At 47.8% G+C, this 24,345-nt stretch overlaps 1 protein-coding gene across 1 annotated transcript in view; it reads left to right on the plus strand.

The window, feature by feature from the left end:
- TTLL5 (tubulin tyrosine ligase like 5) overlaps positions 1-24,345 on the plus strand; it is a gene marked incomplete in the record, with an annotated part of 5,893,562 nt that overhangs the window by 588,376 nt on the left and 5,280,841 nt on the right. The window contains 1 exon segment of the mRNA XM_044073865.1: positions 19,555-19,685. Within this exon segment, the coding sequence (XP_043929800.1) occupies positions 19,555-19,685 (131 nt within the window).

Raw genomic sequence — 24,345 nt, forward strand, 5'->3', positions numbered from 1 at the left:
CATGGTTAGATCTGTCCAAGGCACGTGGACTCGCACAGAGACCTTTTTGCATATCCGTGTTCTGGAGATGAGGGCGGTGCTTCTAGCGTTGCAGGCTCTCCATGCTTTTCTTCCTCCAGAGACTATTGCAGTTCAAACAGACATGTCAGTGGTCTGGTACATCAACAAGCAGGGGGGAACCAGATCTTACCCACTTTGCCGAGAGGCCATGAGAGTGTGGGAATGGGCGATATCCATTAACCGCTTTCTCATAGCAACGCACATACCTGGTCGGTCAAACATCCTAGCGGACTGGCTGAGTCAAACTATCCTCTCACCTTACGAGTGGTCTATGAACCCCTTAGTAGCAAAACAGATCTTCCTCAGAGAGGGTCAACCTTGCTGCTATCTGTTCGCATTGCCTTCGAACGCAAAGTGCAGCGAGTTTTTCCCTCTAATTCCCCCACCAGGGGAAACCCCCAGAGACGCTCTGGTTCATGCTTGGCCATCCGGTCTTTATGCTTATCCTCCTCTTCCGTTGATGACAAAATTCTTGCAGAAAGCTCATCGGTTGGGGAGCAGAGTTATCCTCATAGCCCCATTCTGGCCTCGTCAAACCTGGTTCCCATGCCTACGGTCTCATCTAGTACATCCTCCCTGGATCTTAGATCCCATTCCATATCTGATTTATCATCCCTTGGGATTGCAAACCCCCGACCTGGACAACCTCAAGCTCTCAGCTTGGTTGATCCAGTTCCATTAATGTCTAGGACTCCCGGTATCTCATCCTCAGTTAAGGCTATCCTGGTGGCTGCTCATAAGCCTTCTACCAGGAAAGTCTACAAGAGTAAATGGAAGCGCTTTTCTATATGGGCGGAGCATAGGAATTTGGATCCTTTTACGGCTCCTATTCCAGCAGTCCTCGACTTTCTATCCCACATTTTTCATCAGGGGGCTAGTTCTTCTACTGTTAAAGTTCAATTGGCAGCTATTTCCCACTTCCACATTGGAAACAGTTTTGGCCCCTCTAAGATCTGCAAGACCTTCCTGAAAGGTACCTTTCTGTTAAGACCCCCTGTTAAAGATGCAGTTCTTCCATGGGATTTAACCCTAGTTCTCCAGGCTCTGACTGGTCCCCCCTTTGAGCCTGCAGCTTCGGTCAACTTAAAGTATTTATCTTGGAAAACTGCCTTTCTGATTGCTATTACCTCAGCTAGAAGGATATCGGAGCTTCAGGCTCTTTGTAGTAAGCCTCCATGCATCATTTTTCATAAAGACAGAGTTTCCCTCAGGACTAATCCCTCCTTTCTGCCTAAAGTGGCTTCCGAAGCCAACATCAACCAATCCATCAATCTGCCTGTCTTCTTTCCTAATTATCACAACAAAGGAGAGTATAGACTTCATTGTCTGGATGTACATAGACAGTTGCGATTTTACTTACACAGAATGGCTGTTTTTCGAAAATCGAACTGTCTCATTTGCTAAGTCCTTTTTGGGTAAACCAGTGACAAAGGTAACCTTAGCTAGGTGGATTTCCCATTGCATCCTTCTCGCATGCAGAAGCTCTGGTTGACCTGAGCCCGTGTGGGTTCGGGCGCATTCTACCCGTTCTGTGGCTACTTCCGCTGCCTTCTGGTCGAGGGTCCCTTTGGATGACATTTGTTCAGCAGCTACTTGGGCCTCCTCTCATACTTTCATTACACATTATAAATTGGATCTAATATCCAGAGGCAGGGCATCTTTTGGCTCAGCAGTGCTCCGGAATATCCTTCCATGAGGACCTCCCAAGTTGTTGGTAGCTGGGTACTCTGTCCCACAGGTTGCTGATCAAATGAAGTTAACTACTTCAGATAAAGAAGTTATGTACTCACCATAACGTTCCATCTAAGTAGGTAATTTCATTTGTCAGCAACCAACCCTCCCTCCATCCCCGACCTGTAGTTCGTCCTTGGAGGATTATTGTGTTTCACTTCCCAGATGACATCAGGTTAGGATGTTCAGGTGTTTTTTTCCTTTTGTTATTGTAGTATTCTGTGATACTATGGCAAACTCGATCTGAGGACTAGAGGGAGGTAGCAGGGTATTATGGGTAAGGGGGAGGAGCTTGGAGCTCTGATCTTTTGCTGGGAAAGCTGCCGGCTCGGATCCGAATCGGATCCGATACCCACAGGTTGCTGACAAATGAAGTTACCTACTCAGATGGAACGTTATGGTGAGTACATAACTTCTTTTTAATCACTGCTCTGACATCTAAAAGAAGAGTATTAGAGTTGTAAGCTGTTATGTTGAGGTCAGCCTTAACTCATTTTCTAGAAAGATAGGGTTTCGTTGAGAACTATTCATTCCTTTATACCTAAAGTGGTATGAAAATTTACCTTGAGCCAAAATAGCCATCTCCCAGTCTTCTTTCCAGAGCTTAAAAATGTTGGCGAAAAGGATATGCCATACTTTGGATATCCCCAGAGAACTCCAGTGCTATCTTAACTGAACAAAATATTTCAGGAACTCTGATCAGCAAACCTTTACTATCTTCAAGAAAGAGTTTCTTTTTGTAGGGCTGATGTTCAGAAACTGCGTCTTATAGTCTATCTCAAGTCAGAAAAGAAGACAATGTATACTTATCTGTATTTAGTTAAAATGTTTTGATTTTTTATATCATTTATAGGTTCATAGGTAGGTACTAGGCTATCTGCCCAAGGGAATTTATAAACCTAGCCAGAATGTGTTGGCTTTCGCCTCCCTTTTTGATTAGTTTCCTGAGCCTCTGTCCAGCAGGGCTATTGAAGTGATCCCAGGGGTAAATTTACGATTTCCTATCCACTCGTCAAGATTTCTCTTGAAGAGAGTCAGTGAGGGGCTTTGCCTAACATAGATTGGGATTTTATTCCAGAGCGAGGGAAGTCTCTGGGACAGGAATCTGTCCCTCCAGCATGTCCTATTTATTGTTGTGCTGAGGTTTAAATCCCTAGAGTGTGTGGCTGTAAGAGATTTGGTTTTCTTGAGGTGGAGCATGTCCATTAATTTTGGGTTAGACATGGCCTTGTTCGTCAGGCAGAGATCTCCTCTGAGTAGGCAGTAAGCAACCGAGTAGAGCTGGAGTTTCTTTAGTCAAGCTGCATAGGGCATCTGTTTGAGGCCCACGATCCTCTTGGTGAGGTACTTCTGCGGTCTTTCCAGCTGTTGCAGGTGTCGAGTAAGGTACATCCCAAATGGGGCATTGTACTCTATTATGGGCCTGATGAGCGATGAGTAGAGGGACACAATGACCTCTCTCTAAATGTGAACCTTTTCGTGATTAGGTGGGCTACATAGAAGGGTTTTCTAACCACTTTGGCAATGTGATTATCAAAGGAGAGGTTGCTATCTACTTGAGTCCCCAGATCCCTAATTACATCTTCCGTACTTAGCGGATTACCACCTGTGTGGTTCGTGAGCACTTTGTTTTTCCCAAAGGGGATGACTATGCACTTTTTGGCATTTAGCTTGAGGCCATGGTTCTGACACCCGGTATTCGTCTCCATGAGACCCTCCTGGAGGATGTCTGTGTCAGTTGGAGAGTCAGTTATGGCCCCCAGTTTGCAATCGTCTGCGAACTTGGTCAGCCATAGTCCTCCCGTGCTTGCCTGTATCTCAGAGAAGTATATACCGAACAGGAAGAGTCCTAGGACTGAGCCCTGTGGGATGCCACTTTTAACCGGTTTAGAGTCGGACATGGCACCTGCAACTCTGACCATGTGAGTTCTATCCATGAGCCAGTTGGCAACCCATCTCGTGACATAGGGGTTAATGTTCAAGCTGGTAAGCTTGTTTATAATGCCAGAGTGGGGAATGGTGTCAAAGGCCTTTGCGAGGTCCAGGTAGGCTGTGTGGACTACCTTTCCCTCATCTATGGCCTTGGTAACTGTTTCAAAGAAGTCAACTAGGCAAGATCTGCCTTTAACAAAGCCAAATTGAGTAGGGTCTAGTGTCTAGAGGTTCCCAATGTCTCTGTTAATGAGTTCCATGATGATGTACTCCATAGCTTTGTAGACCAGGCTAGTCAGGCTTATAGGGCGATAGTTCCCAGGATCCGTTGTGGCACCTCCTTTGTGGAGCGGGATAACTGTTGCTGTACGCCATTCTTTGGGTACATAGCCTGTGGTAAGGCTGAGTTTGAGCAGTGAATTTAGGTGAGGATTTAGTTCATTTTGGAGCTCGTGTAAGACGCAGCCTGGGGTACCATCCGGTCCCATTGATGCTGTGTTTTTGGCTTTGGAATGGGCTGATGTAATGGGATCCTATCTCGCCTACATTCATAACTGATGGGTTCGGCTCCGACTCGACCACTATATACTAGAACGAAGTCTCTAATTGGCTGGGCTACCCCTTATCCCAGAATGCACCACGCCTGCTTCCCCAGATCTCGTTTGCCGCTTTTCAAGCTAGACATGGTCTCGACTTGGCTGGAGCTAAGTGGTTTTTTGATTACTTTTTGGTCTTTTGACCTAGGGTTTTCTTCACAAATTTAACAAACAGCTGTTTTAACAGCTTTACGTGTGTGTGTGAACCTGTTTTGGTGTGATTGGTTGTTGGTATTTGTTTTTTTCTACTTACCGGGCAAGGCCCGTTTAAGTTAGAGGGCCCTTACCCTTATTTGTGTGTGGGTGTGTTGATTTTGTCTCTACTGTACGTCCTGTTTTATCGGGCTAAGCCCGTTTAAGTTAGAGGGCTTCTGCCCGTTTTGTGTTCTGTATCTCGGGCCAGTCCCGTTTTGAGTCAAAGGGCTCATGCCCTACTTTAAGGTTTGCTTTTCGTTGTGGGAAATAGTTGTGTGATAGGATGTCGAAAGAGCAGAAGTCTGGTTTTAAAAAGTGCACCAAGTGCAACTACAAAATGTCTCTTACTGATAGCCATGCTGTTTGCATATATTGTTTAGGACCGAAACATTTGCAGGAAACATGTAGTGTTTGTCATGCTTTTTCCTCTAGGGTCCTTCAAGAACGAAAAAATAAATTGATCCTTAAGGGCCTTATTAAGCCCTCCTTTGAGGAAGCTTTGGCTTCTCCTTCCTCTCCAGCTTCTAAAAAGAAAAGGTCGTCAGCTCCGACCAGTCCGTCAGAACCGACTTCCAAGAAGCATAGGTCGACCTCTTCTTCCTCGGCTCCAATGGCTTCGGAGCCTCGGGTGGAAGGGTCTGCCTTGATACCTCTTTCCTCGGCTCCATTGGCATCGGAGCCGCAGGTTAGGGGATCAGGAGGCGAATCACCTGCTTCGGCTCCTTTGGTCTCGGAGCCGTTGGAGGTGTGCAGCTCAGACTCTCCCCCCCGACCCCGAAGTCCCCTTCGGCGCCGATACTTATTCATATGGTTCCGGATCCGGTGCCGATGGTGTTGGAGCCGTTTCAGAGCCGGTCCCCTGATCTATCAGAGCCGAGAGAGAAGTCGTCTCGGCCCCCATCTATTTCCTCTAAATCCTCCATGTTGTCAGACTCAGATTTGGACTGAGTTATCCAGAGGCTTTTCCAGTCCCCGGTTTTTGCAAAAATGGTCTCGGCTCCAGCACACTCGGCTCCGGAGCCGGTCCCCACTTCGACGCATCCGATTCCTCCTCCAACCTCTTCGGAGCCGTTGGAGTCGGTGATGGTAGAGCGGAGCAGAGTTGTCCACTCGGAACCGAGACTCCCTCAGAGCTTCTCTGTTCCGACCATCATTCCTACCCTGTCCTCGGCGTCAGGGTTCGGTACCGGGACTTCCTCGGTCGGGGCCGAGGGGAACACTTTGGAACTGGTAGCTTCGGTGCCTAGTCTTCCCCTCGGAGCGTCGGCCACAGGGATTCCCGGTATCGTCGTGGTCTCTCAGCCTGTGTCCTCTGTAGAGTCTGGAGGTCCTGCTTTTGAGGCCATGAGGAGTGCGCTGGCCATTTCCTTGCCGGTTCAGCAAGTCTCTACCTCACCGTCCCTAGACTTGGGAACTGGTGCTTCTGGTGTGCTTCATTCCCACGACAGTGGGGCTCCAGGGCCTGAGGATACCCCCTTGGGGGGTTCCCTTCTCCCGGGAGGTCCTTCTGAATCTGCTTCAGATGAACCTCCAAGAAAAAAATTGTGCAAGAGGAAGCACATTGACTCCCAGGATGAGTCTATCGCATCAGATACTGACCTCGATGATACGGAGGGGTCCCCAAAATCGTCCTCGGATGACGTCTCATTCTCAGATATCCTCGAGATCCTGAGACAGAGAAGCGATTGGCAGTCAAAAACCCCTTCCGCAGAGGAGTCAGTCTTCCTCAAGGCCTTTGGGAACCAGCCCTCCGCCTCCTGGGTGTCTCCACCCTTCGATGAATTACTAGATTTAGTTTCTTGAAGGGTGTGGGAACACCCTGATACTGTGGAACCAGTGCCTGCCAGGCCTAACAAGTTCCTCTCAGCCCCTCCTCAAAAGGAATTTTTGACTAAAGGAGTTGCAGTAAATGCGATGGTGGTGGCATCTGCCACTCAGCAGGACGTGACAGAGGCTTCGACGTCTATTCACCCTCCTAATAAGGATTCCAGGAGCATGGATAGGTATGGGAAGCGTACCCTTTCTTCAGCAGCCTTTACCCTGCGGTCACTGAATTATCTTTGTCATTTTACCAGGCTCCAAAGGGACCTCCTCAAAGAGTTAGGTGAGTCTCTTACGGGTAATCTTCCTGAGGCGTTAGCCCAAACTGTTGGCGCCCAGATGACTACCCTATCTTCGATAGTCAACTCGTCCATGAGGCTCATATCATATGCGGCCGAAGGGGCGAGTAGAGCAGCAGGAACAGGCGTGGCTCTTAGAAGACACGCCTGGTTACGCTTGTGTCCCTTTGCAGAGGCCTTTAAGTCTTCCTTTGCCGACGCCCCCTTTGATTGGTCCTCCCTGTTTGGACCCAAGGTGAAGGACACACTGACTCAGTGCGAGCAGGAGGGCAAGACGATGACTGCCGTGGGGGCCCGTTTTTCCACTCCCTCTAGACCTTACCCCAAGGCCCAGAGAGGAGGGAAAATGTGGTTCAGGAAATCTCAAAGGTCTTTCTCTACTCCACCCAGTGATCCCCCCTCTAGAGGCAGGGGGGGGATTCAGGAAGACGCCGCCCCAGAGGCGGCAGAGGCCCCCGTAACTCTGGTGACCACGATTCCTTTCGTGGTCCATCCTACGCTCACCGTCTCTGAGACGTGGCCCGACTGTGCCTCTCCGGAGCCAGTCGGAGGGTCGCTTTGCGGAACACCCGCAGGCTTGGGAATCTGTCACCAAGGATCAGTGGGTGCTCCGGACCATAACCGGAGGCTATCTCATCCCTTTCATCAAGATCCCTCCTCTTCCTATCAGGAAAATCCCGGATGTGCCACCCAGTCAGCGGGATCAAGCAGCGGTCGAGGTTTCAAAGCTGCTAAGAAAAGGAGTCATCCAGCCTGTCCCCGCCGACCAGATCGGATCAGGAACTTACTCAAGACCATTTTTGGTGCCAAAAAAGACAGGGGACTTGAGGCCCATTTTGGACCTCAGATCATTGAATCGCTTTGTAAAAAAATCCAAATTCCGAATGGTCACCCTTCAGTCCATTCTCCCGTTATTGGAGAAGAATGTCTGGATGTGCTCCATAGATCTCAAGGACGCTTACTATCACATTCTGATAAGTCAAGAGTCCAGGAGTCATTTACGCCTCCGCCTGGGAGCCAGTCATTTCCAGTTCCGAGCACTGGCCTTTGGTCTCACCACAGCCCCCAGGGTGTTCACCAAGTATCTGGCAGTAGTGACAGCTCACTTGAGAAGTCTAGGATTCCAAGTGTTTCCCTATCTAGACGACTGGCTCCTTACTGCCACCTCCAAGCATCTATTAGTTCGGGTGCTTATGACCACAGTCAGTTTGGGTCATTCACTAGGAATCACGTTCAGTTGGGGAAAATCTGTGCTGCAGCCATCTCAGCGTATTACCTTTATAGGCGCAGAGTTAGACACAAGAAGAATGCGGGCATTCTTGCCGGTAGAAAGGATTCAGGTCCTGCAGTCTCAGGTTCAAACCTTGTTACCCAGATCACGAGTTCAGGCCAGACTGATTCTGCAGTTATTGGGCACGATGGCCTCGACTATTCTTCTAGTCCCCTTAGCCAGGCTGCACATGCGGGTGCTGCAATGGCTACTGTCGGTTCAATGGTCCTTTAAGGAACTCCCCTTGAACCATTTGGTCCAGATTACGGAAATTTGCCGTCGGGACCTGCGTTGGTGGCTGCTTTGGTCCAACCTGGACCAGGGGCGACCCTTTGCCCTTCAGCCTCCCGTCGCCACGGTGACCACGGACGCCTCCCAGATAGGGTGGGGGGGGTCATTATCTGGACAGGTCTGTCCAAGGCACGTGGCAGGTTCACGAAACCACTTGCATATCAATATCCTGGAAATGAGAGCGGTGCTACTGGCGTTGCAAGCACTTCATCATGCTCTTCCCCGGGGTACTATTGCGATTCTATCCGACAACATGTCGGTAGTCTGGTACATAAACAAGCAAGGCGGAACCAGGTCCTACCCTCTTTGCCAAGAGGCCATGAGAGTGTGGCATTGGGCGATTGCTACCCAGCGTTTCCTAGTGGCAACGCACATTCCGGGGAAATCCAATGTGATTGCAGACAGGCTGAGCAGGACTTTCCTGTTGCCCGTGGTCCCTCAATGACAGGGTGGCTGCAAACATCTTCGCCAAGTGGGGCCTCCCTTGTTGCGACTTGTTCGCCAGCCCTCACAATGCGAAATGCAGGGAGTTCTTCACTCTGACTCCCTCTCAGGGGCAGATTCCCAGGGATGCTCTAGCTCACAGTTGGCCCCCCGGTCTACTTTACGCCTTCCCTCCGGTTCCCCTTCTCCCGAAGGTGATACAGAAGGCGATTTATTTAGGAAGCGACATGATTTTGATCGCTCCACACTGGCCTCATCAGGTTTGGTTCCCCTTCCTTCTGAGGTATGTGGTGGAAGGCCCATGGTTTCTGGACCTGGTGCCCGACCTGTTAACTCATCAGTTGGGACAGTCTCACCCATCCCTCAGGTCCTTGAGGTTGGCCGCTTGGTTACTCCACTTCCAACCTTAGTCAGAGATAACTCTCTTTCTCCAGACATCATCCACATTTTGTCCTCTTCTCACAAACCTTCCACTATTAAACTGTATTAGAGCAAATGGAAGAGGTTTGCTCTTTGGGCCCAGCAACGAGGTATAGATCCCCTTACCGCCCCAGTACCTCAGGTTTTAAAATTCCTGGCTTCTTTGTTTTATTTGGGCTCTTCAGTTTCCACAATTAAAGTCCAACTGGCGGCTATCTCTAATTTTCATGTCTCCTTTGAGCCTTCCTTAATGGCAAACAGGCTTTGCAAATCTTTCCTTAAAGGAGCGTGGCTCCTTCGGCCCCCCAATAGCCCATCCTGTGCCCCCTTGGGACCTGAATATGCTTCTGGCTTCTTTAACTGCCCGCCCCTTTGAACCAGCAGCTACTTGTGATATAACATTTCTATCTTGGAAAACCGCCTTTTTGGTGGCAATAACCTCTGCCAAGCGGGTCTCAGAGCTTCAGGCTCTCTATTCTAATCCTCCTTATTTGAACTTTCACAAAGACAGAGTGTCCCTCAAGTTAAATCCGTCTTTCTTGCCCAAGGTAGCATCCCCCTTATGCATTCAACAATCCTTGGAGCTCCCTGTGTTTTGTCTCAAATTCTCTAATAGCGCAGAATATAATGTTAAGTTGTCAATCTCGCCTTCATTCTTGCTGGATGGGTTCGGAGCCGATCCTCGGCTCCGACTCGGCACTTGCTTAGCTTGAGAACTCCTTTTACCAGCTCGAGGCAACCCTATATCCCATGATGCAAGGCGGGACTACCCCCGATCTCGTTTGCCGCTTTGCGAAGAGGTCTCCTTTTTGCCAGCTGAGGTAAGTTTGAATTTTTCAAACAGCTTAGTCAGGGTTTATCTCTCCCTTGTTCCTTTTTATAGTGTGTAGTGTTTATACAGCCCACCCTATTTCCCCATATAGTTAAAAATTTCTAGTTTTTATAAAATTTTTTCAGTTAGGCCTAGGCCTCCTTTCTTAATCCCTATCTGTGTTAGTTGGGATTAATTGTGTGACTGTTTTGGGGTGTGTGTGAGTGTTATTTTTACTTTTTCTTGGACTATGTCTAAAGAAGTGAAGGTCTCAGGCTTCAAGAAGTGTGACTCGTGCTGTCAGAAAATGTCTCTGACAGACGGTCACACTTCTTGTGTTTACTGCCTGGGGCCTTTACACCTGCAGGACTCCTGTGCTTTATGTCACTCTTTTAGCCAGAGAGTCCTGCAGGAAAGGAGGAATAAATTGATCCTCCGTGGCTTACTAAAGCCAGAAGGTTCACCCACTAAAACTGGGTCCAGTAAACCTTCTAAGCCACCTAGGGTTCAGGCTACAGCTTCTAAGCCTTCCCCGATGGCTCCGACTCCTTCGGAGTCGAGATCGGCTCCGGCCGGTGCCGATCTTTCTTCTCAGGTGGTGGGGTCGGTTCTGATCGGTTCCGACACCCAATCTGTTGTTGCCTTGTCGGCTCCGGCTGGAGCCGACATATTATCCAGTATCGGAGCCGAGAAGCCTTCGGCTCCATCTGGAACCCAGAGGACGTCGGCTCCGATGGCTTCGTCCAAGAAGAGATCTCGGTCCCCTTCTTTGGAGTCGATCCACTCGGCTCCGGGGTCTCCTCTTTTGTCGGAGCGGAGTCATCTGAGCCGATCTTCCAGGCTGTCTGACCACGATTTAGAGAGGGTGGTAAGCAGGCTGTTGAAGTCGCAGGCACTGGCCCAAATGCTCCATAGCCCGTCTCAGCAGACTTCGCTATTGCTTTACCCCTTGAACTTCCTCCTCCGACTCCTCCAGAGTTCGGAGCCAGAGCTTCGGGACAGCGACCGTCGGCGCCGGAACCGATACATCCCTTTCGGCTCCGTCGTCGGCCCGATCTCTTCCATGAGACCTTCCTTGGAGGGATCCGGTCGTCGAGTTTCCTTGTCGGCTCCGAGGGGCTAGTGGCATCGGACCCTTGTCCGACCCGCTCTCCCTCTCGGGCTTCGCTTGGTAAGCTCGGCACCGACATCGCCTCGAGCCTTCCTCTCAGTGGAGCCGGAATTCCTATTTCCTCGGAACGGGAATATTCCGGCCTCCCGGGGAGGGGAGCCTTTGAGGTGATGAGGAGTGTCCTGGCACCTGAGCCAGGTCAACAGTCCATCCCTTTAACTCCTCCCTCTTCGGTGCCTGTAGACGCCTCTTGCCAGCCTCTTGCTCTCAGGCCAGGGATCCATCGCCCCAGGTTTCCCCATTGGGAATAACTTCCTCTTCCGAGGTTTCTCCTGATCCTGCAGGGGAACCCCCTCGGAAGAGGACGTGTAAGAGGAAACACACAGACTCCCCTGAGTCTACTACATCTGATACCGACTTAGATGAGTCGGAGGGTTCCCCACGGTCCCCCTCTGAGGATGTCTCCTTTTCAGACATCCTTGAGCTCCTCAAACAGAGGGGAATTGGTCCTCCATTGACCCCTCCGAGGATGAGTCGGTATACCTGGAGGCTTTTGGATCCCGACCCTCCACCTCCTGGGTGTCTCCGCCTTTCGACCCACTTATGCAGGTAGTGGCTCGAAGGCGTGGGCTCCAGATTCTGTGGAACCTGTCCCCAGGAGACCATCCAAATTTATTACGCCCCTACAGACAAGCAGTTTCTTTCTAAGGGTGTCTCTGTGGATGCTATGGTGGTGGCGGCCACCAAGAAGGAACTTGCGGATCCTTCAGTACCTGTCCATCCTCCTAACAAAGATTCTAGGACCATGGACAGGTATGGAAAGCGGATGTTTTCTTCAGCGACCTTTGCTATGCGTTTGCTGAACTACCTTTGTCACTTCACCAGGCTTCAAAGAGATATTCTCAAGGAACTAGGTGAAGTGGTCCAGGATCCTTCTGCTGCTGGGGCTCAAGAAAAGATTGCCTCACAGCTAGCAATCCTGAATTCCTTAACCAACTCCTCCATGCGGCTCATATCCTATGCAGCCGATGGAGTGAGCAGAGCCGCAGGCACAGGAGTGGCTCTTAGACGCCAAGCCTGGATGCGGCTTTATAATTTTGCGGACCCCTTTAAGGCGTCCTTCACCAATACGCCCTTTGACGGTTCGGCTTTGTTCGGACCTCAGGTGAAGGAAACCTTGACCAGGTGTGAGCAGGACGGCAAAACTCTTTCTGACGTTGGAGTCCATTTTCCACCCCTTCTAGCCCCTACCCCAAGGGTCAGAAGGATGGGAAGATGTGGTTCCGTAAAGCCCAAGGAGCTGCGCGGACACACGTGGTCAGTTTACCCCAGAGGCAGAGGGGTAACAATAATACGCCGCCCTAGAGGCAGAGGGGGTCCTCAGAACCAGGGCAACAGGGAGTGTCTTCCTGAGAAGCCCTTTCAGCACCCCTGAGGTGATGCCCGACTGTCCACCCTTGGAGGCAGTCGGGGGAAGGATTTCACTGTACCCAGTAGCCTGGCTCCCTTTCACTAGATTTGTGGGTACAGTCGATCATATCCGAGTGTTACAAAATCCCCTTCAATAGCTATCCCGTACCTCACCAATCCCTTCCAGACATCTCACCCGGTCAAAGTGATTTGGCAGAACAGGAGGTTTCAAAGCTCCTAAAAAAAAGAGCCGTCCAGACTGTTCCAGCAGACCAAGTAGGATCCGGCGTCTACTCGAGATTCTTTTTGGTCCCCAAAAGGACGGGAGATTGGAGACCAATATTAGACCTGAGCAATCTAAACAGATTTGTCAAGAAGGCAAGATTCTGGATGGTCACGCTTCAGTCCATTCTGCCCTTTCTGGGCAAGGACAACTGGATGTGCTCCATAGACCTCCAGGACGCGTACTATCACATAAAGATACACAGGCGCTCCAGGAGATTTCTCCGCTTTCGGCTAGGGACCAGTCATTATCAATTCAGAGCCCTGCCCTTTGGCCTCACTTCAGCCCCCAGAGTGTTTACCAAATGCATGGCAGTGGTCACAGCTCATCTGAGATGTCAAGGATTCCAGGTGTTTCCTTATTTGGACGACTGGCTCCTCTCCGCCACCACCAAGCATCAGCTTCTTCAGAGCAGAGACTACACTCTGCAGCTTTGCAAAAGTTTGGGAATTTCAGTGAATTTCGAAAAATCTTCTCTGCTGCCTTGCCAATCTATCACCTTTATAGGCGCAGAATTAAACACCGTCAAGTTGTTAGCCAGACTAACAAGATCAGAGAATTCTGGACATCCAAAAATACGTTCGGATTTTATTGCAGAGCAGCAAAGTCAAAGCCAGATTGATTCTAAAAGTTCTAGGTCTTATGGCTGCGGCCATTGTTCTTCTACCACTGGCTCGCTTCCACATGCGTCTTCTGCAGTGGATGTTATTCACTCAGTGGTCGTTCCACAGTCTTCCGATGAGACACGAAATATTAGTCACACAATCGTGCAGGACTCATCTGAATTGGTGGATATCTTCCCCTCTTCTTTATCAGGGCCGACCATTTGTTCCCCCTCCTCCGGTTGCCACAGTCACTACGGATGCCTCTCTGATCGGGTGGGGGGGCATTATCAGGGCAGGATGGTCCACGGGACGTGGCAACCCATAGAATACCATCTGCACATAAATGTCCTGGAGATGAGAGCGGTGCTTTTAACATTGCAAGCCCTCAACGACTTTCTTCCCGTGGGGACTATTGCAGTGCAAACGGACAACATGTCCGTGGTCTGGTACATCAACAAGCAGGGCGGGACCAGGTCCTGTCCGTTGTGTCGAGAAGGTCTCAGACTTTGGCAATGGGCAATCTCCTCTCATCGGTTTCTGATAGCAACGCACATCCCCGGCAGGTCCAACCTCTTGGCGGACAGGCTGAGCAGAGCCATTCTCATGCCTCACGAGTGGTCTCTCAATCAATCTATAGTGGATCAGATTTTTCTGAAGTGGGGCACACCTTGTTGCGATCTTTTTGCTACACCCCAAAACAACAAGTGCCCCGACTTCTTCACCCTCTTTCCCCTACCAGGCCAACCCCTGAGAGACTCTCTAACCCAGGATTGGCCCCGGGGACTTCTGTATGCTTTTCCTCCTTTTCCCTTGATTCCACAGGTCATTCAGAAAGCCACCGTTTTGAGGGCCAAATTGATTCTCATTGCCCCTTACTGGCCTCGACAAATTTGGTTTCCGTCTCTGCATCGTCACCTCCTGGTGCAGCCTTGGCATCTGGACCCAGTTCCGGATCTTTTGATCCACCAGTCGGGTCAACAGCACCGGGCCATTCATTCTCTCAACCTCACTGCTTGGTTGCTCCACTTCCTTCCCTAGCCAGGCTGCCTATGATCTCTGATCCTGTCAGAGATATCTTAGTAGCTTCTTTGAAATCGTCCACCAGAACCGTTTATGCTAGCAAGTGGCGACGTTTTTCCCTTTGGGCAAACTCCAGAAATATTGATCCCTTTACTGCTCCTGTGCATTCTATTTTAGATTTCCTGGCTGAAGCTCTTCAGTCAGGATCTTCTTCATCTACAGTAAAAGTTCAACTGGCGGCTATTTCCAAGTATCATTTTGGCTTGCAGGATCATAACATTATGTCACATAGACTATGCAAAGCCTTTCTGAGAGGAGTTTTTCTCCTGTAGCCGCCAATAAAACATCCTCCTCCACAATGGGATCTGAATTTAATGTTAGCATCCTTGATTTTACCACCCTTCGAACCGTCTGCTTCATGTTCCTTGAAGTTATTGACTTGGAAAACTATATTTTTACTGGCTGTCACTTCAGCAAGAAGGGTTTCCGAGATTCAAGCTCTCTGCATCCGTTCCCTTACTTGGTTTTTCACAAGGACAGGGTATCCTTGAGAACAAATCCGTCCTTTCTCCCCAAAGTGGTTTCTCAAACTAATATTAATCAATCTATCGATCTACCAGTCTTTTTCCCTAATTATTCTGACAGAGCTGAACAAAAGCTTCATTTTTTGGATGTCCATCGCCAGCTCAGGTACTATTTGCATAGAACTAAACAATTCAGGAAATCAGATCAATTATTTGTCTCCTATGCAGAAAACAGGAAAGGTCTCCCAGTATCAAAAGTGACCTTATCCAGATGGTTGTCTTCCACCATTTCTTACGTGTATTCACTCAGAGGCAAGCAACTACCTTCTAAACCGAAAGCACACTCAACCAGGAGTCTATCCACTTCTGCAGCCTTTCAGGATAGACTACCCATTGATGCCATTTGTGCAGCAGCTACTTGGGCCACTCCTTATACCGTTGTCTCTCATTACAAATTAGATTTGGCCTCCAGGGACAGGGCCAGTTTTGGTTCCACAGTTCTCAAGAGTCTGTTCCATTGAGCCACCCGGGATACAGGTGCTAGGGAAGCGGTCCCATCCAGCAAGAATGAAGGCGAGATTGACAACTTAACATTTAGAAGTTATGTACCTACCATAACGTTCCATGTTAGTTGTCTTCTCTCCTTTTCTTTCTTGCGTCCCTCCCTCCTTCCCCCTGGCCTGGACAGATCTTGAAGAGTTTCCTCTTCTCAGGTTGTTCCCTCCTGAGTCTTCATTAGAGGAGTCCTTTGTTATGAACTTGTTTTTCCTAGTTCTACTAGGTTAGTCCTTAGCAGGGTATTTAGCTACCAAACGAGATCTGAGGTAGTCCCGCCTTGCATCATGGGATATAGGGTTGCCTCGAGCTGGTAAAAGGAGTTCTCAAGCTAAGCAAGTGCCGAGTCGGAGCCGAGGATCGGCTCCGAACCCATCCAGCAAGAAAGAAGGCGAGAGAAGACAACTAACATGGAACGTTATGGTAGGTACATAACTTCTAATTTTCCATCAGTTGGATGTTCACAGACAACTGCGTTTTTATTTAAGTAGGACCAATCAGACACGAAAGTCACATCAGCTGTTTGTGTCCTTTGCGGAAAATAGGTTGGGTCAACTGATGGCTAAAACCACCATAGCCAAATGGATTAAAGATTGCATCTCCTTCATTTATTCACGGTCCGGCAAAGAGCTACCCTTCCCAGTCAGGGCTCATTCTGCCAGGGCAATGGCTACTTCTGTAGCATTCCACTCAAATTATCGATAGATGATATCTGTGCGGCCACTACCTGGACTTCTCTGCACACCTTCATTTCTCATTACAAGATAGATGTGGCTTCTCGAGGTAGAGCTTCCTTTGGTTCCACAGTTCTCAGGAGTGTTTTCCAATGAGCCACCCGGGATTTAGGTGCTAGGGACGCTGTCCCATCAGTTATGAATGTAGGCGAGATAGGATCCCATTACATCTTTTAGTTATGTACTTACCATAACTTCAAATGTATGGGATCCATCTACATTCATATTCTGCCTCCTTCCCCCTTCCCATTGGATTTAGAGGGAATGTTGCTACTTACTGAGTTTTTCTCTTGAAGGACTTTAGTTTGTTACAGTTGCTGGTATGTCTCTGTGTCTGGATGTAGGTATGAAAGCGAACAAACAAGATCTGGGGAAGCAGGCGTGGTGCATTCTGGGATAAGGGGTAGCCCAGCCAATTAGAGACTTTGTTCTAGTATATAGTGGCCGAGTCAGAGCCGATTGATTGGCTCTGTACCCATCAGTTATGAATGTAGGCAAGATGGATCCCATACATCTGAAGTTATGGTAAGTACATAACTAAAAGTTTTCACCTGTGTCTCTGTGATGTCTGGGGCTCTACATTGTTCTGGGATGGACACGGGCCATTTTGGGGGTGGGGGGGTAAAGTTTGCACTGAACCTGTCAGCCAGGATGTTGTCTTGCATTAAATTACCCCCAAAACATCACATGTCCCCTTGGAATGTCAGTTGGTTCAGTGTATTTTTTGCCATTTTGCACTAGCTCAGAGCAGATCTGGGAGTTGCCACCTAGATTTTTGATATAGCTAAAGAAGGCGTTGTGATTATCTTTAGAGTCTGTGGCAATGTTTCTTTCGAAGCTGGCCTTAGATGATTTTATGAGGAATCGTAGTTTCTTGCTAATACTGATCAGGGATGCCTTCCCTTTTTGGGATTTTGCTCTGTCATGTAATAGCTTCCTCCTTCAGTTGTATAGCTTATTTATGGCCAGGGTCCACCAGACTGGTTTCCTCTTTTTGGAGGAGTGAGTCTTGGTTTTACTTGGGATGGCTCGATCCATGCATTCCTGTAGGTGCTCATAGAATGCATTTGTAAAGGATTCTGCGGTTTGGGCAGCATTATCCTTTAGGAAGGGGGCTTTGAAACTTTCCACCTCGGTCTTGAGAAGTGTGAAGTTTGCTTTTGAAAAGTTTTTCACAGTGGTTTCCTTGACTGGGGGTGGGGTCGGGATGTGGATGTCCAGTGTAATTAGTTCATGGTCAGAGCTTACCAGCGACGGGTTTACCTCTGGTGTGGAACATTGATCCCCCATGTTGGTGATGATCAGATCCAATATGTTGTCACCTCTTGTGGGAGTGGTGACCAGTTGTTCCAGGGCATTTGAGTTTATAAACTCTAGGAAGCATTGGGCAAAGGAGTTAGTACTTGAGTAGTTTTCCCAGTCAATGTTTGGGTAGTTGAAATCACCCAGTATCATGGTGTTTGGTAGGACCTTCATATTTTCCAGTGTTCTCAGGAATGCTGCTGAGTGGGGGTCCTGGGACAAGGTGGGTGATCTGTAGCAAACTACAGTCTGAAAAGCAGCTTTGCCCACTGTTAGTTGCACATGGATGGTTTCCAAGGCCTCGTGCTGTGCCACTAACCTGGAGGTGTGGGTATCCTTGATGAAGATGGATGCACCCCAGCCTTTTGTATTTCGGTCCGGGTTCTGGGGCCGAAAGGTAAGGTTTGAGTTATAGCCTGGTAGTGCTGGGATGCTCTCTGGAGCCTTGAACCAGGTTTCTGTTACTGCACAGATATTGATTCTCTCCATACTGAGGAGTGCCTCGAGTGTGTGCATTTTGAGGTTTAGACTTCTGGCATTGAGTAGCATTACCCCTCAGTTTTTGGTTTCTTTTGTTGTTTATGGACGTGGGTTTGTCTTTTGAGCCTTGCCTAAAAAAGGCACTACGGGTGTGGCAAGAGCCTTAGCCAGTTTTCGAAAGCCCAAGGGTGACAGGTGCAAGCCATCTCTGGCGAAGCAATGTGGCTTTTCGAGCATGTCATCCCAGGCTGACAGACACTGGATTCCCTTTGAACGACACCAATAGCTTAGCCAATTGTTAAAATTGATCATTTTATCTTTATACTGTGGCATCATTCTTGGTGAGGACAATATGCTACTCAGGGTCAGGGTCATACCGGCCTGGGCTACATGATCAGAGAGCTCCTCTGTCTCTTTTCATGTAGTCCAGTGAGATACGTCTCAGGTCATTCTCATCAACATGGACAATGACAGAGTCATATTTGTACCTGTTTTGGAGTGACCTGAGTGCTTGTGTTATGTGGAGGATCCTGGCACCCGATAGGCAGCTTACAGTAACCTTCTCCTTGTTCAGTCTAGTGAGTGGGATGTCAGTGTGCCTGACAATAGTCACCTATTGCTAGTGTATTGGGTGTGTTATTTAGCCTTAAGGGCTGTGATTGCGTGGCACACTGACTTTGTGAAGTATGTGGTACATGGTTGTTGTTGGGTGGTGGAGGTTGCTTGGATGTCTGCTTTGGAGGTCTCTGCTGCTTTGGCAGATTTTTGTTTAGAGCCTCCAAGTATGTTTTTGTGTATTTGTGTGTTGTTTACTGTTGCAGATATGACAACAATGTTTTGTGTATAATTTCCTGTCTGTCCTTTTGTCTTATATAACATCTATGTAAATTTTCATTCCTGCATATGTAAGCTATATTCTCTTGTTGTAACAATACTTTGAATCTTGCAATTTAATTATGTACTTCTATTGTGTATTGGAGCTTTTCTCCTCGGGCCTCTACTGAAAACGGATATGTATCCAGCTAGACCAGCCCGGTTAACAAATGTAAAATAAATAAATAATAAATAAATAAATGACTGGTCTGTGTGAGACTGGTAGTGGGGTGCAAGTGTTTCCCTTCTCCTCATGACTGGCTGTTCCAGTCTTGGGTTGAGAGAGCTTAGCCTCCAGTTTGGCTGTATAGTTGCATCTCTCACATACATTTGTGTTTGTTGCAAGGAGGAGAAGGTTGCCTTTGTACATGAGGCAATTGTAACATTGCCTCAAGATGCCCAGATTTACCAGCTGGACTGGAGGGTACACCTGAAACTGCCCTTTTATAGTAATGCTTGCTGAAAATTTGATAATGGTGGGTGCAAATTTGGTTTGTGTTGCTCATGTAAGTGCTTTGTCAGCATAAAACTACTTTGTACATGCCTTTCTAAGGTTTAATCAATGCTGGAAAATAAGAGAGTGTGGCAGTAAACAAAAATAACAATAAAAAATATTAAGTAAACCTTTTCCTTGTATTGCCACAGTGGTTTCTATTAAGTGTCTGACATAACTCGCAATAACAATGAGTATTCTTTTTTGCTTTTCTGGAATTGTTCATATGGTTATTTAATTATTTAATATTTGTTCTCAGTACATTTTACCCTTAGCATATATGTTTTCTTTTAGGTCATATGAACTGACAAGGAAGGACCGTTTGTATAAAAACATTCAGCGGATGCAACAGTCCCATGGATTCCGAAATTTCAATATTGCACCCCAGACCTTTATTTTGCCTTCAGAATATCAGGAATTCTGCTGTAAGAAATTTTTATACCATCTCATTTTTCTGTAAAATAAGCACAATTTACTAAACATCTAAACAATGGTACTTAGTTTGCATTGCCACGTATTTTCTTCATGTATTTGTTAACTGACTGGGTTCACTAAGCACAGGTGTTTACTTAGTGATGACCTTGGAGTAGCTTCTAGTTGTAACTTGCTCAGAATCACAGTGTACTGGTGGTGATTAAGAAATCAACCCCAGTAGGATACTCATTACCAGTTTATAACTTTAACCCTCAGGTGTGAACTTCCAGCTTCTGCTGGGAACCATTTGTTAGCTTTTGAAAGAGTAGAGCTTTTACATGAATGTTGCAATATGTTAAATTTTTTTTCTTGTGGTTCACATTTTCTTGTTTTCTCTGGTCCAAACTTATGTACACCTGATTGGTCACTGGGAAGAGGCATGCAAAAGACCATCCACCGAGGATGCCTTCATTCCTATAAGGGGTGTTTCCTCTTAAGTGGCTCTGCCTTTCTGCTTGCTGCACTAGCTGTCGTCTCTCCATTTCCATGGAGGAACTTGCACCTTGCAATGTGTTCCCGGGTGCATGTGAACTCCTTCCACTCTTAGTAGAGATGAGTGGGCCTTACCCTTTCATTCCTCTGTCTCCCTGCCTTGATCCTCTCATGCCATGACCACTAATACAGTCTCAGTCACGTGGACGCAGTCAGGGCTCCATCCCTCTGTGCCATGGAGCCAGTCTAGATTAGCAGTTGTCAATGCAAAATAAGAATGGCTTTCCTCAGTTGAAAAAAAAATTCTGTTAGGGTGTAACATCTCTCTTTCTCTTTTTTGTCTATGGCATCTATACAGGTACAGGACTGTTGCTAGTCACTAAGTGAAGGTTTCTCTTCTCAAGTAAAGTTCAAATCCCCTTGACTGTCTGCTTCTTTGCTTCTGTTTTGGATAAGAGAAAAATGCAGGCCAGTTCTCCCTATCCTTTCAGGAAAAAAAAGACATCTGGTTTCAAAAATTAGTCCTCCTAAACGTTTGTATTTGGACCAAATAGATGATAGGTCTTAGTTTTCGCCAATGCCTTTTCTCCTTAGACAAGCAAGGGACTTGATGGGTGCTTTTTTCATTTTTTTTTCTTTTCCGTGGGAAAATAAAAAAAAAAAAAACTTGCTGGGAAAATTTATAAAGAATAAAGAAGCAGATGTTCCAAATTGTTGTCACAATGCATCCACTATAGTAGGTAAGAGTCCTGATTCACAAGAATCATCTATCACGCAATAAGGCAAAAGGTACAGGATACTGCCACTCCCACCCCATTATAGGCCAAATTTCATCTTTAATCTAATTGCTGGCACACATCTTTTATTTTGTGCTTTTTAATCATGTAGGCAGCAGCATATTTTCATTGTCACAAGTTCAAGATCAAAACATATCAAAATGTACTTTTAAGATATTAACACACAAGACAAAAAAAACAAAACTTTTAGATACAGTAACAGCTATGAATGCAAGCAACCATTTCAGATATGAATTTGGTAGCTGATTGGACATTCCAAGTGGACACGTGATGTTTTGGGGGTAATTTGATGCAAGACAGTCTAACTTGCTGTAGTCAGGTAACAGTGTAGCTTATTTTGTTGCAGAGTGACTGTGTAACTGACAATGAATATAGTGTGGTGCATGGTAAATAGTGTTCACGTTTGTGAATGCTTTCTTAATGTAACTAGAATACAAAACTCAACAACAGCCAAAAACTGATAACAAGGTGTCCTATTTTAACATTTTCTCACTTCAACAGAAACACAGTTTTAAATAAAATAAAGTAGTGTTAACTTCTTAAAGTACTTTTGGATAGTTTCCAGCGTGATGGCAAAAAGAAAAGCTTCCACTTCAGTCCTAAATAAATCACTGATCCTGTCTAGTCTACAGCATTTAGTTTCCGTATTGAGTGTATAATCTTAAGTTATTTCAGAGAACAGCAACAATTTTAGCTTTTGTTGCACTAATATTTAGTGAATATTCCATTATTTATGTATGAATGCTGTGAAAAGTCTACTTGTAAAGTGTCCATTGTGATGTTCTTTAGTCTTTGCCAGTAGAAGATGGGACTGCTTCATATGCCTAAATCAGTATCTTAATATACTACTAATATTACTTAGCTGTATGTCATCTATTGCATTCAGTGTAATTACTGATAGTAAAGGCCTAGAGAGATTTCTCTTGTGTGTCTTATCAAAGGAAGGGCACGAGTCACTTTTCATACTGCAGCTTCTTTAATGCCTAAGAGGGAACACTGAGGGACTTCCTCTTCTCTGTCTTAAGGTGAGAGATACTGATGTTAAGTTGTCAATCTCGCCTTCATTCTTGCTGGATGGGTTCGGAGCCTTGCTTTAGCTTAGGAACTCCTTTTACCAGCTCGAGGCAACCCTATATCCCATGATGCAAGGCAGAACTACCTCAGATCTCGTTTGCTGCTTAGCGAAAGAGATCTCCTTTACCAGCAGAGGTAAGTGAATTTCTTGTCAAAGAAAGAGAGGCTTAGTTAGTATTTTTATTTTCCCTTTTTTAGTCATAGTGTAGTCTGTAGTGAATACAGCCCACCCTATTCCCTTGTTTTCAAACTTTTATAACTCCTTTTTAAACCTTAGTGTAAAAGTTTTAGTTAGGCCTTAAACCCCAGTTGTTAATCCCTTCCTGTGTGTTGTGTGTAGGGGATTAATTTGTGTGTTTGTTGGGGTTTGTCTGTGTGTTTTCCACCTAGGATATGTCTAGGGAAGGCAAGTTCTCAGGCTTCAAGAAGTGTGACTCGTGCTGTCAGAAAATGTCTCTGACAGACGGTCACACTTCTTGTGTTTATTGCCTGGGGCCTTTGCACCTGCAGGACTCCTGTGCTTTGTGTCACTCCTTTAGCCAGAGAGTCCTGCAGGAAAGGAGGAACAAACTTATCCTCCGTGGCTTACTTAAGCCAGAAGGTTCTCCCTCGAAGGCAGGGTCTGGGAAACCTTCTAAGCCACCGAAGGCTCAGGCTTCAGTATCCAAGCCTCCTCCGGTGGCTCCGGCTGGAACCGATGTATCTGCCTCGAAGGTAGTGGGTTCGGTGCCGGCTGGCTCCGATACCTTATCTACTGTAGCCTTGTCGGCTCCGGCTGGAGCCGACACTTTATCCAGCATCGGAGCCGAAACCTTCGCTCCATCTGGAGTTCAGGGACTTCAGCTCCGATGGCTCCGTCCGAAGAGATCTCGGTCCCCTTCGTTACTGAGTATCCACTCGGCTCCGGGGTCTCCTCTTTTGTCGGAGCAGAGCCATCGGAGCCGATCTTCGAGATCTTCCAGGCTGTCTGACCACGACTTGGAGAGGGTGGTAAGCATGCTGTTGAAGTCTCAGGCACTGGCCCAAATGCTCCATAGCCCGTCTCATCAGACTTCGGCTATAGCCTCACCCTTGAACTTCCTCCTCCGACTCCACATCGCAGTTCGGGCGGAGCTTCTCGGGACAGCGACTGTTTCGGTGCTGGAGCCGATACATCCTTCGGCTCCGTCATCCTCGGCTCCGATCTCCTCCTTGAGACCTTCCTTGGAGGGATCCGGTCGTCGGGTTGCCCTTGTCGGCTCGAGGGGCTAGTGGCATCGGACCCTTGTCCGACCCGCTCTCCCTCTCGGGCTTCGCTTTGGTAAGCTCGGCCCGACATCGGCCTCGAGCCTTTGCTCTCAGTGGAGCCGGGCATTCCTGTTTCTTCGGCGGGATATTCCGGCCTCCCGGGAGGAGCCTTTGAGGTGATGAGGAGTGTCCTGGCCTCTGAGCCTGGTCAGCGGTCCATCCCTCTAGCTCCTCCCTCATCAGTGCCTGCAGACCTCTTGCCAGCCTCTTGCTCTCAGGCCCAGGGATCCATCGCCCAGGTTTCCCCATTGGGAATTTCCTCCTCTTCCGAGGTTTCTCCTGATCCTGCAGGGGAACCCCTCGGAAGAGGGCGTGTAAGAGGAAACACACAGACTCCTGAGTCTACTACATCTGATACCGACTTAGATGAGTCGGAGGGTTCCCACGATCCCCTCTGAGGATGTCTCCTTTTCAGACATCCTTGAGCTCCTCAAACAGAGGGGAATTGGCCCTCCATTGACCCCTCCGAGGATGAGTCGGTATACCTGGAGGCTTTGGATCCCGACCCTCCACCTCCTGGGTGTCTCCGCCTTCGACCCACTGATGCAGGTAGTGGCTCGGAAGGAGTGCGGCTCCAGATTCTGTGGAACCTGTCCCCAGGAGACCATCCAAATTCATCACGGCCCCTTCGGACAAACAGTTCCTTTCAAGGGTGTCTCTGTGGATGCTATGGTGGTGGCGGCCACTAAGAAGGAACTGGCGGATCCTTCAGTACCTGTCCATCCTCCTAACAAGGATTCTAGGACCATGGACAGGTATGGAAAGTGGATGTTTTCTTCAGCGACCTTTGCTATGCGTTAAGCTGAATTATCTTTGTCACTTCACCAGGCTTCAACGAGATGTTCTCAAGGAACTGGGTGAAGTAGTCCAGGATCCTTCTGCTGCTGGGGCTCAGGAAAGGATTGCCTCGCAGCTTGCAATCCTGAATTCCATATCTAACTCCTCCATGCGGCTCATATCCTATGCGGCCGATGGAGTGAGCAGGGCCGCAGGCACAGGAGTTGCTCTTAGGCGCCAAGCC

The sequence above is a fragment of the Protopterus annectens genome, chromosome 6.part0 (assembly GCF_019279795.1).
Source record: "Protopterus annectens isolate FY-2018-M chromosome 6.part0, PAN1.0, whole genome shotgun sequence".
Taxonomy (NCBI): Eukaryota; Metazoa; Chordata; order Ceratodontiformes; family Protopteridae; genus Protopterus; species Protopterus annectens.